General features: G+C 42.4%; 1 protein-coding gene across 1 annotated transcript in view; it reads left to right on the plus strand.

The window, feature by feature from the left end:
* E2F7 (E2F transcription factor 7) overlaps positions 1-2,538 on the plus strand; it is a 37,584-nt gene extending 35,046 nt beyond the window's left edge. The window contains exons 12-13 of the mRNA XM_077770209.1: positions 651-1,072; positions 2,368-2,538. Coding sequence (XP_077626335.1) covers positions 651-1,072; positions 2,368-2,535 — 590 coding nt within the window. The 3' untranslated portion in view covers positions 2,536-2,538. The remainder of the gene's footprint in view (positions 1-650; positions 1,073-2,367) is intronic.
* The last annotated feature ends 11,096 nt before the right edge of the window (positions 2,539-13,634 follow it).

Here is a 13,634-nt window from a genome sequence, read left to right on the forward strand (position 1 = left end):
TAGCAGATATTTTTTGAGGGTTTGACGTAAGCATGGTACTCAGTGGTGCAGATATCTTGATGAACAAGAAACAGATTTGCTCCCTGCTGAATGAAAATGACAGCCCAGCACGGGGATTATTAGCTTTTCCTAGGCCAGGGACCCATTGCCACTTTGCTAAAGCCTGTGGATTCCTCCTCACAATGTTTACAAATGCGTAAAATTATTAAATGCGTAAGATTATAAGGGAAACCAATTATACGGAAACAAAAAAAGTAATTTTTTCTAGTGACAAACTCAAGGTGCTATTGCCAGTGCTGGATTTGTTGCCTGTGATCCAAGTTGAGGGAAATACAAATTTGCTAGAAGTTTGTAAGAATAAAACTTTTCCCATCCAAGTTCATTTTCCTCCTTGACGTGGAACTCAAGTGAATCAACCCTCTCAGGAGCCACGGGCATCTACCACATTATCACACAGGTGGATGTGGGATCTCATTCTCAGCCATTGCTAAGGAGAAGCAGTGCAGGGTGGAGAGAACACTGGAAGAGGGTTGGCTGGTCAGACAGGATGCATTCATTGTGGGTTCTCATTTGGAAGGGCTGTGTGGGATGTGAGCTGGAATGGTATCTTCCTGTTGTGTTCTCTTAACCTTGTTCTGCTTCTGTTTCAGGATTAAATGGTTTCAATGTGCTCTTATCTGGCAGTCAGACCCCCCATGCCGTGGGGCCATCTTCAGGTCAGCTGCCACCCCTCAGCATTCCTTGCATGGTCTTACCATCCCCAACGCTGGGCACTTTTCCCGTTCTCTATTCCCCCACAATGCCCAGGCCAGTTTCTTCTGCCTCTGGTGCGGTCCCAAATGCGGGACCTGTGAATTTTGGCTTGCCTGGCCTCGGATCAACGGCTCATCTTCTCATCGGTCCTGCAAACATGGTTACTCCAAAATCGTCGACACTCCCCGCTGCAGACCCTCAGCTTCAGGGTTCGGGCTCACTCACCCTGAGCCCTGTGATGTCGAGATCACACAGCGCCGTCCAGCCTGAATCCTCCATGTATGGGGGGCATCCGGCTCCTGTGGTAAAATTAAACCAGGTAAGTACTGCAGTGACCCAGGAAGGTCACCACTCTGTGAAGGGGTCTGCCTGCCTTTCATTAGCTTTAAGTCACATGACTGTAGGACAGAGGCTCTAGGTCAGGGTCTTCCTAGATTCCACTGTAGACCCAGAGTTATCTGCTCATTTTTTAAAGCATGGAGATATTAAGGCAGGAAATGTTGTGCTTTAAAGACAAAAATATTTTTCAGCTGTCAATCTGTTCTTTAAAATTAGAGGGACTTCTTTTAGTGATGGTTCAGGGGGATTTGTGATGAATGCTGAATATTCAGATGATTTCTCCAGGCTTTCATTTCATTAGTTCAATAAAAGAGACCACCCTGAATTTTCATTGTACAGCTATAGAAATAATCGAGAGAAATAGAGGTCTGGATACTAATGCAAAGATTCTTAGCATCTGTCATTTCTTAAAATGCAGTGTTTAGAAAACAGAAGGTATATATAATATATACATATGTACATGTATAAGTATTATAATTGATATAAATTTATCAGTACCCTATTTCCCCCCAAACTCCTATTGGTAGCAATCAGTAAGTATGTGTTGATTTCCTCTTATGCCTTAGGCACTGTTCAGAGTGGTTACATTTCTCTCACAGAGGAAGAGTTATGCTGTGGGCAAAAATATTTTAGACAAGCCCATCAGAGGCTTACAAGTTTGCTAGACATTGAAATAAACATGTTAGTTTCTAATCAAGGTGATTATAATGTAACATGCTTTCTAATCACCAGTTATGTGCCAGGCACTGACCTAGGCAATAAAGCTATGCCGGTCAACAGGATAAAGGCCCCTGCCCTTTGAGGGCACTTTAAAGAGATCAATATTTAACATTTAACACAGGAGGATACATATTAGCATGTAAATAAAAAGAGGCAAGACAGACACAGACACTTGCTATTTGCCCCGTGTGCTCTAAAGTGCTTTATAAATATGCTCTTGTTTAATTCATGCAGCTCTTTAGTGTTGTCGTTTTTATCATCCCCCATTGTATGGATGAAAAAATTGAGGGACAGACGGGTTAAGTAATTTGCCCAAGATCACACAGATGGTTGTGTCCGTGGCATCCTTCTAACCTCTTTGCTAGGACGCCTTTCTGCACGCGAAATAACAGTTATTTCTGGGAAAGATCAACCCAGATGAGTGTGACGGAAAAGCACAAAGGAGAGGACACTTACATGAAGATCACAGTGACAACACAGGCCAGGACGGGGCTTACCTAGTTTAGACACTGAAGACGATTTTGACCTCACTGCTGTTTTTATTTGCTCTTTCAGTCACCAGTTCCAGTGACCCCCAAGAGCATCCGACGCACACATCGTGAGACATTTTTCAAGACGCCTGGCAGCCTAGGAGAGCCGGTCCTTAGGAGAGAGAGGAATCCGGCACGAAACACCAGCTCGGCACAGAGGAGACTCGAAATCCCCAGCGGCGGGGCTGACTAACCCNCCACCGGAATGTCCGTGTCACATGCGATGCCCTGATGCCGAATGCAAAGGGAACGCAGGCCATCCGGCCTTCCTTTCACCTTTCTTTCACCCAATGGTTCTAGTTACCTTCCCACCATCATGCATCCTCTCTTTTCCTGAAAGTAATGGTTACTAATTGTGCACTCAGTACCAGTTACAGTCCAGACTACGCATGTGTCACAGTGAAAGCACCGACTGACTTCTGTGGTTTTGCTTCAAGACTCCTCTTATTGCTGGAAGCAGATCTGAACAGGCTACTGGAGCCTTGTGGTTTTTCTGCCGGGGGAAGGGGGAGCCGTCTAGCACTTATCCAGGGTGAGCGTTCTGGGCATGTGTTTCCCCTCACCCTGACCAGAGATCTGTGGGGAGAGGAACGTCCTTTCTGCAGTTTCAAAAAGCTACTGCTTCCTTAGGCTTCAGCAGGAAGCCAACTCCAGTTGTGAATCCTATGGTATTATTTATTTTGTTCCTGAAATGGGATTTAGTGCAAAAAGTTTACAACTACAGCAAAACACATGTTTTTCAGGGTATGACGACTTGAATGTTTATACTTTTTTCCTATGATTTGCCCTGCACTTACTTTACAACCTGCTAATAATGTGGATAAATGTATATGCATGACAGAATGTCAAGACCAAAATAACTGTGAATGGCACACCTTGCTGTCATGAACTGTGCTAACCCTGTCTGGGCACAAAAACCACGGGGAACGCCAGCAGCCCGAGAGCCGACCCGTGTGAGCAGTGAGGTGTTACTGTTCATTTGTAAAAGCCCACTGTGTGCAGTTCCCTTCACTACATGCCCCGTGGGTGTTTTACTTAAACGTTAACCATAGAGTATCAGGTATGGACGCCTTCAAAGAATTGCTGTTTGTTAAATAAATCAGGATGGTAGCAAGTGATTATATGGAAATTGGAACCTGGGTGGGACCTTGTGGTAGAATTCTGAAGAATAATGATGTGGAACTTGATGTAGGAAGATAGGTGATTGTTTTTCTTTTGTGTTTTTTTTTCTTTATTTTTGGAAAGGTAAGAGGGAAAATGGACACATTATGTTCAGTATCCAAAAGTATGCAAACCAGTTATTTTTCAGAGTTTTTCTGGAAAATAAGAGTGGTGAGTGCAGGGGTTTCATTGTGCTAGCATGAATACAATTCTGGAAACAGTTATGTAATTCTCGTTTGTTAAACTATATTGCTTTAGGATTTCATCAAGTAGCCAAACTGGCTCTTTTATCCCTAGATTTATCGATATGTACCTCATTCTAGTCTTGTCCAGTAAATGGCTACCTTCCTCCCTTCCTTCCTTTTTTCCTTTCTTTTTTAAGCTTCTGTCTTAAGATTTAGAATCTTGGTGTAGGGTTCTATTTTATTTTTATTTTTGGACCCAATAAAATGTTCTATGAAATAAAAATATTAATTTAAGAGACTCTGGGAGTCTGAGGAAAGTAGCTTTATATTAACCACAGGATGATAATATTAGCCTTATTACCCCCACAAGATTTTTGAAAACTTGACATAGAAAGCCAGATTAAATAAATTTGTTATTATATAAAGTTTTTATCAACACTAAACTTTTAAAGTTTACAAGATGGCATTTTTTTCTCTTTTTTACAACCTTTCCTAGTGTTAAATGGATAAAATTATGGTTCTAATCATCAACAATCACCTGGTAATGATTACCCTGAGCTAATATGAGCTAATAATTATTTTATACTTTTACTGACACAAATATAAACATGCCCTTTTCAGGACACACAGTATCTATACCTGCACAGGGTTCGTGCATTTTTAAATATACCTTGCTTAAGAACTTCCACAAAATATTTTCACTTGAGAGGTCTACATTTGGAAGAAGTCCAACTCTGATTTTCCCCTCACTGTTTTTGGATGCTCGCCACTTATTCATTTAACTTCTTTACTTTCCTTTTTTTTTTTTCCTGTTCACACGATGACCATATAAACCTCAGAGAATTCACGGTTCTTGAGGGGTGTTAAGGAGCAAACAACCCCCTAAATGAGAATATTAGGACTCCATGATCATACTCAGCAGCAGAAAACTAAGAACAAATCCCTTATGTATCCGGTACCCACTTTTTCATGTGGCTTTGCGATACATAAAAAATAAAAATAAAATGATGCTGATGCAGGGGTTGTTTCTGTTGGGAGAACGTATGTTCCTTACGGAGCAACTGATGAGAATGAACTGCTAAGCTAGACTTGGATATTTGAGGAAGCAGAGAAGTAATGGCAATCTTGAGTCTATTGTTGTATAACTTAGTAAAAGAAAAAAATAATTGTTGAGGACCCTGCTAAAGACACGCAGCTGTGAGTTGGCACTGAGGGACGTGTGTGCCCTATACTACCCAGGGTTTGTGAAACCCTTCCATTCTGGTACAAGAGTTGGGAGTAGAACTTTTATACTTGAATCTACCTACCAAGTTTACATTTCTCAATTCTTTTTTGTAAGGTGCTATTTCTGTATTTAAGTAACTTTTTTTTTTTCAACGTAAAGCTGCTTTGAGCTAATCTTATTGCACTGCTAGTTTTGTGTAGGTATTAATTTTATTGCTGCTTACTGCTTTTGTTTTCATCCTATTTAGCTCTGCTCTTTTTCCTAACGGCTATATTATCTATAGCTGTCTGCTTGTAACTTTACTACATGTAAACTGATCTGTTTTTCTTTTAGAAAACTATTAAGCTTTATAAAATAGCAATAAAAATCAATTCATTTAATGAGATGTTGGTTGTATTTGTTGGTGGGCTGTGTGTACCAATTTCAGCAAAACCGTTAATAGCTGCAGCTCAGCCAACCAGACCCCTATAAAACCCAAATTGGATCTTTTGATGGAGGTTCCCAAACACCGAACCTTAATATGTCAGAATTACACAGGAGCTTGAGAAGGTAGGAGGACTATGCTCTTGAGCGTCTGATTTCTACAGAGGGAGAATCTTGGTAGGTTTGGAGCTTCCGGATGATTCTGATGCCTATCCACTTAAAACAAGCGCCGGTGAATGCAGACCCCTTCCCCAGCTTCTCGTGACATCTGCAAGGTTAAATGATCCTCCTCCTAGCAAATGCCTACTTTGAGTTCAAAGCCAAATTCCATTGTTAACCCTCACTTTCAAATTAACCTCCAAACAGACCTAATCAGATTTTCCCTACTTTGTTATCTCTCCAGTCATTTATGTCATTCCCCCCACCTCTGCTAAATTGTAAGTTACTGGGGGAAACCACAGCGTTGAAACCCCAGTATTAAGCCCAGACTTGGTATTCTGAAGCCCCAAAATGGTGAAAGGAGGAACTATAGGATCTCACCCAACAGAGCTTGCCCCTTGGCGAGCCTGTTAGAGTCAGCTCCTTCCTCTCTTATTTTACTGTGGCCTCTTCCGACACATCACTTCCTGTCCCAGTCTCCAGCCTTCCTTCTCACAACACATATACATACGGTTGACCCTTGAACGACATGGGGTTTAGGAGATGCCTGCCCCCGTGCAGTAAAAAATCCAGCGTAACTTCTGACTCCCCCAAAACACTAACAGCCTGCTGCTGACCAGAAGCTTTACCAATAACATAAACATTTTGTATAGGTACTGTACATTGTATTCTTTTTTTTTTAATTTTTTTAAATGTTTTATTTATTTCTAGGAGAGAGAGAGAGACAGCGTGAGCAGGGGAGGGTCAGAGAAAGAGGGAGTCACAGACTGAAACAGGCTCCAGGCTCTGAGCTGGCAGTCAGCACAGAGACCGATGCGGGGCTCGAACCCACGAATCGCGAGATCATGACCTAAGCGAAAGTCAGACGCTCAACCGACTAAGCCACCCAGGCGCCCCTGTACATTGTATTCTTAACATAAAGCTAGAGAAAAGAAAATGTTACTGAGAAAATACATTTACAGTACTGTATGTATCGAAAAAAAAATCCACGGAAGTGGACCTGCACAGCCCAAACCCATGTCATTCAAGAGCTAGCTGTATAAAGCAGGATTAAGTGTGCTTCTACACATACACCAGGATTAGTTAGGGTTTTACTAGTATATATTTAGCAGTATATTATGTTATAATGGGGTCGTGTTGTATTGTAGGCATTTACCAATCTCTTCTTCCTAGAAGCCCCTCCTTTTTGTTTTTCACGGGGTAAGTGCAAGACTCATGAGGTAGTCATGAAAGCCATTTTGTTTGGTCTCTCCATGCTCCTTTTAAGTCTGGTTAACGAAGGTAACCTATATTATCTGTATGAACAGGTCAGGTGCTGTGATTTCTCTGGTTACTGGCAATAAGAGAAGTTCTATAGCCATTTTAGGTTACAGTCTCAATTTATGCAGATATGCATTTAAAACATCTGCACCTGGGGCTCAAGATGAGCAAGGAAGGCATGGATCTTTGTTTCTACTGAGCATTTCCCCTTCCTCAGTGTGCTTGCCTAGATTACTAACCCCGGCAAAGTCAAAGCATGCGAACATTTGCCTGAACTTCCTGCGATCCAGGAATACGGTTTCCTCCAGCTGCTAGTCACCTTCAGTCTCCGGTGGTCCGCACCACAGGGGCTCGCAGGGGGGATTTAGAAAAGCCCCAGGCTGGTGCTCTTTGCCCTGATTCTTAGAGAGGAGGTCCAGCCAAACTCACAGCCGCCTCTCCTTTCTTTTGCTGCCAAAGCTGCTGGCCTCACCCACCTCCCCTACATCCCCTAGGCCAGTGTCAGACACCAGAAAAGGGTGAGAGGCAAGCAACACCTCCCACACCTCCCCTTAGTGGTTCTAGGGAGGCAGAGGTGTGAAGCTACAGCATAATTCTCCAAAGAAATCACAAGATCCATTTTTATTTCCACTTACTCATCCCTTTCAAGACCTATGGGTGAAGTGATTCAATAGTTGCATAACTGATTTACAAAACCTCTTCTATCAATCCTTTGGAATGCAGCCTTTATTACAATTTGGTCCTGCAGCCAAGCCCATTATTTAGTATCCTGTCATTATAGTTATAAACTTCCATTGTCCAAGATTTCTATTTTCCTAGATGATTTATACGGCATTTACTATCTCATAAAAGTAATTTTTGATAGCTGCTAATTTTTTAGTGTGAAGATCAGTCTGATTAGGTCAATGTACTTTAAAAAAAAAATTTTTAATGTTTTATTTATTTCTGAGTGCGAGAGAGAGACAGTGTGAGCAGGGGAGGGTCAGAGAGAGAGGGAGACACAGAATCCAAAACAGGCTCCAGGCTCTGAGCTGGCTGTCTGCACAGAGCCCAGTGCGGGGCTTGAACCCACAAACCGTGAGATCATGACTTGAGCAGAAGTCAGACGCTTAACTGACTGAGCCACCCAGGTGCCCCAGGTCAGTGTACTTTTTTAAGCATTTTGAAATGCTTAAGAAATTAAGAAACAATAAAGCTAAAATAGTTTTCTTCCTTCCATTCCATTTTGTAAATAGCCTACTGGTAGTCTTCAGGTGAACTGGCTCTTCTGCACAAGCATTCATTCTTTCCCCAACTGTGCCTTGAAAACTCAACTATTAATGACTTTTTGTTTTACATTTTTTGATGTTTAGTTTTGAGAGACAGAGTCTGAGCGGGGGAGGGGCAGAGAGAGAGAGACAGAACCCGAAGAAGGCTCCAGGCTCTGAACTGTCAACACAGAGCCCAATGCAGGGCTCAAACCCATGAACCGCAAGATCATGACCTGAGCCAAAGTCGGACGCTTAACTGACTGAGCCACCCAGGCACCCCAATAGCTATTTAGAGTCACATATAAGAGGGTAATCCTGATAAAACAAAATTAAACAGTAAATTTATTTTTACTACAGGATTTATTAGACTTAAATTTGCAAGAAGAAATAGATACACCAAATTTTTTAACTGGTTTGAGAATGGGACTATTTTTTTTTCTTAGAGTGTTGTGCAAAACTAGGGTTTGGCAAAAGTTACTTTGAGAAGCAATAAATTAATCCACCAAATAACTCTCTAAAACTTTTTTAGTCTTCACTGAGAAACAAAGGGATCAATATTAGCTTCTTAAAGTTAGAGCCCATAAATGATTTATAGCCATATTCACAGTACCTGCCACAAAACGTGCACACAATACAAAATTGGGGGGAAAAAGTTACCACAAATACTTAAAAACAAACAAGTTTTTAAAAATGGCCTTTACTGTACCACCAATGTTTCCACAACAAAGTGGCCATAACCATGCTTTTAGGTTTTCAAGGGGTACCCTATGCAGCATTTTCCCGACCCTGTAAGCAGGGCTTTTCAGCCCCTTCACAGTCTGGACCCAACCTGCCCTCACACCTATGCTAGAGATTCCATTCATTTTCTCTCTTCCAAGTTCTTTGTCATAGGGTCTGGAGCCTGGGAACTACATTTCCCAGATCCCCTTGCTACCAGGTGCTAGCTGTGATTCTGTCACTTAATTACTCTCCTGCAGGATTTGGTAGAGAGCAAGGAAGCTGGGGCTGTTACTCCTCAAGACTGCAAAACTGAGATTTTGCAGCAGCCATATTTGATTGGACCATGTAGCTGCTGTGATACTGGCCAGAGTTTCATGCTGTTCCCAATCAGCAGGAGGAAACAGCCTCACCCCAACCTCTGGATAGTAACCATGGTGACTAAACACTTCACAACAACCCCCTGACTGCCACTTTCCCTGCCTTCCAGCAATTTTGTAAGCACCAAATTCCCTGTATTAAAGACTTTCTGCTAGAAATACCAAGAATGTTTTCCAATTTCTACACAGACCTCAGCAGTCTCCACCACTTCACCTTCCTTCTCTTCCACCCATCCTCTGTCAGTCGTGCCCCTCTCTGTGCTCATACTCCTCATACTGCCTTTTGCATCTATGCCTTTGCCCCAGCTGCCCTCTCTTCCTAAAAAGCCCTCCTTCCACCCTCACTTCTCTTCCTCTATCAGGCTGTTTCATATGCATCTTCCAAAATCCAGTTCAAATGTCCCTCCCTCAGGAAGAATAAGCTGGTTCCCCCCACTACACACTGAGGCCAGCTAAGACAGCAGTTAAGTTCTTCTCACCTACATAATAGTGCCCTGTTCAATGAATATGTGAATAAGTGGTCAATGAAACTGAAGGAAACATAACAGCGCACCTGTGATTGGGGTAGCTTAATGTGCAATGGCAACATGAAAACGGTGAATACAAAAAACAGCTTCTAACCAGCATCAGATCATGAATAACTCTACCCCACCAATGTCCTGCGAATCACTAAGTCAGTCAATAAACATTTGTCATTACTACGCAAAAGGGGGTCGTCTTGAGTGGGTGTGAGGGGGTGGGGATCAACCCTTGTATCTCTCTTTGATAATGGTAGAGAAATATAGAAATGTAGTGCCCAAGGGAATCTTGAACATCATCTTATTCAGTCCCCTATTTTACAGAGAAGAAATAGAAGCAAGTTAAACGACTTGCCCTGGATTACACAGCTACTTAACCACAAGGGCAAGAGCAGAACACAAGACTCCCAATCCCCATCCAGCACCCGTGTCCCTCTGTCATGCCACTTACCAAGCTGAGACAAAGTCTTTTAACAAAATGTGGAAGGAGTCGTTCACATGAACCTATCCAGTTTTCAGGATGTGTGAATTTTACAGATCAAAAACTTGAGTGTGCAGAAAGTTGAGGCTTTATTACACAATGAGTCCCCTCTTTACACACAGTAAGTGGACACTGTGCAAAGTGAACTTAACATCTGCTCTGGGTTTCAGAAGATGCATGTGAACAAAAACATGGGGGTGGGAGAAGACCATTTTAGGCAGAGGTGCAAAGGCATGGATGTCATCATTATTTTTTAACATTTATTTATTTATTTTAGAGAGATTGAGAACACAGTTGGGAAGGGGCAGAGACAGAGGGAAAGAGAATCCAAGCAGGCTCCATGCTCAGTGCAGAGCCACAAGTGGGGCTCGATCTCATGACCACATATCAAGCCGATATCAAAAGTGGGATGCTCAACCAACTGAGCCACCCAGGCACCATCTTTAAAAATCTCTATCAAGGGGCTCCCAGGTGGCTTATTTGGTTAAGCATCTGATTTCAGTTCAGGTCACTATCTTGCAGTTGGTGAGTTCGAGCCTTGTGTCAGGCTCTGTGCTGACAGCTCAGAGCCTGGAGCCTGCTTTGGAATCTGTGACTCCCTCTTGCTCTGCCCCTCCCCCACTCATGCTCTCTCCCTTAAAAATATAAACAAATGTTAAAAAAAAAAAAAAAGAAATCTCTATCAAAACATCTAAACTCCCCTACTGTTGACTATAAATATTTAGGCAGATGAAAAAATAGTAAAACTAGTATTTGTTTACTATGTAATTTAAAACCTCAGAAACATTGAGAATTGTCTTATTTCTCCATAAAAAGCATATCAAGAATACGTTGAACAGCACTCACCTCATCATATAAATGAGATAAGTACTGATCATCTTTTTCCATGTCTTCATGAATTGTTAATACTCCTTTCTAGTTTGGGTCAGCTTCTCAATTTTATACTTTGTACTTTTAATTCCATAAAACATCTCTAAGAGTTCACCTAAGGTAAAGTTTTTGCAGGCATCACTTGATCTGGGGTATCATCATTCTTTTCATCATAATCGTCACTTATGATGATGAATTCACCTTCATTATGTGCCCCTAACCACATATCTAGCGACTTTTGAAAGGCAGCAGTGTCAACATCCACACCATCCGCTATTTCTTCCTAACTGCATGGTTATGCAATTTAGATTTCAATTCAAGCATTATCACTGTTTGTTTCTTTGCCTCACTTTCATCTTTGCTAATTCTCTGTTTTGAGCATTCATTTTATTAATATGTCATAAGTTCTTCTCATGGCGAAAAAAACGCACCACGACTCCATGCTTTGCTGTCTGCGTGAACAGAGAGACTTTGTGAGTGAACAACAAACTTTGAAAGGAGTGACATTGGTCCTGGCGAGCAACTGCTTTTTATGTACTGATTTGTGGGCTGAAGCAGCAAAGTTTGAATTCTATGCAATTACTCATGGTTAATATATCATATCAGACTGACTGAAATTTGAGCCATGTTACGGGGCGGCCGGTGTTATTTAACTAAACCAGGTAACTGGCAAGTGCGCGTATCAGAACTGTGCAAAGCAAGGACTGCTTGTATATGTTCTGTGATTGAAATTAGTTCCTAGTTTAAACCTTCATTCCACCTTGTAACAAAAATTAATTTTAGTGAATTGAGAATAATATCAGTCAGTTCAGTCCCTCTCCCCCACCACACACTTCCTGCTGCTCTCTAGAGTCAGTATTGTTAGGGGCAAGTATTTGAAAGCATATTTCAGACAGGCTTCAACAACCAGAGACCTTGTTGTAAGACCTGGTTGTAAGACCAGGGCTTGGGGCGCCTGGGTGGCTTAGTCGGTTAAGCGTCCGACTTTCGCTTAGGTCATGATCTCGCGGTTCGTGGGTTCGAGCCCCGCGTCGGGCTCTGTGCTGACTGCCAGCTCAGAGCCTGGAGCCTGTTTCAGAGTCTGTCACTCCCTCTCTCTCTGACCCTCCCCTGCTCACGCTGTCTCTCTCTCCTAGAAATAAATAAAAATATTTAAAAAAAAAAAAAAAAAGGACCAGGGCTTACGACCACTGGAGGCACAGAGGTAGGACGACTCTAGCTCATTTTTACTCCAATCCCTTTTGTTCTGCCTTATTCCGTATTCCAGTTTTATCAGACTGCAGCAATTACAGTTCCACACCAGCCAAGTTCAAAGGAAGAGAGGAAACAAAGCTTTGAGAGTCCTTCCAGAGGAGTAAGGAAGAACTTTCTCAGAGTTCCCCCGAAAATCCTTCCTTGTTACTGGCCCAAATTGTGTAACAGGTGCATTTCCAGACCACTTATCAGCAAGGGGTGCAGGATTACCTCTACTCCATTTAGACCTGTCCCTGCAACACATGCACATGGACTCAGCGGGGGAGGGGTTGACACTTGAACAGAACTTGGGTTCTGTTAGAGAATCATAAGCAGGAAATACATGCGGGCTGGCAATTTCACTACCATCCGCCCCTTCTCCCTACAGTCACACGACATCACTGCATGAGGAAGGACAAACTGCTTCTCAGTCCTTATCAGTTCAAACTGACATCAGCTGAGTACATTTTGCCCTTTGCTCTGTGGTGCCTTGTATCCTTTTTTTTTTCTTAAATATTTATTATTTTTTTTGAGAGTGAGAGAGCAAGGGAGGAGCAGAGAGAGGGAGAGAGAGAATCCCAAGCAGGTTCCACACTGTCAACGCAGAGCCCGCCTCAGGGCCCGATCTCAGGAACATAACCTGAGCCGAAACCAAGAGCTGGACGCTCAACCAACTGAAGCGCCCAGGCGCCCTTCCTTGTGTCGCTTTTGACACCCGTGGTATCTACCACTTCTACCACCTCCCTGGGATCTCCTGCTGGGTCAGCCTCATCCAATCAAGTCTGCAGGTTCTCGGTCCTACGTTCGCCATACCGCTTGCAACCCCAAGGAAAACTGCTGGTTTTCTAGGGCGATGGCCTTTCACTGCTTTGTGCATGCCTCGGGGGCCCAGAAAAGTCTTGTGACGCTGTCTCTGACCCTGCCCAGATGGTTTCAGGTACCACGGGGCCCCATTTCCTGTGAAAGTCTGCCCTTTGAAGCTGCCATTTATAAAGCTTCAACTTGGTATGCAAAAGCAAATAGCTTTTTCAACCCTGCAAGGCCACTCTAGTGAAGCGTTTCAATCATTTTGAGGACATAAATCTTGGAAAAACTCTTGTCTTATATACAGAAACACATACAAAGCTTATCTTTCCCTTTTTGTAACAACAAAAAAGCTGTACGGTTCATACAACACGGATAGTGATGGATTCATATCACATACTACTATTAAATACTTCCAGTGAAATAATTTAGACCTACATGCACCAACATGGATATGTCTAAAATATAGAATATTAAGTGGAAAAGGTCATATGTAAAGAGACATGTACATTCTACATTATGTAGATTTTTAAAGCACTTTTGTAATAAATATAAAAAAGAATAGATACAAAGATTATACTCTTGCATCAGGGTAGTTTCTTCTAGAAAGGTAGAGGCTTAAAAGA

Source organism: Crocuta crocuta, unplaced genomic scaffold, assembly GCF_008692635.1.
Source record: "Crocuta crocuta isolate KB4526 unplaced genomic scaffold, BGI_CrCroc_1.0 scaffold317, whole genome shotgun sequence".
NCBI lineage: Eukaryota > Metazoa > Chordata > Mammalia > Carnivora > Hyaenidae > Crocuta > Crocuta crocuta.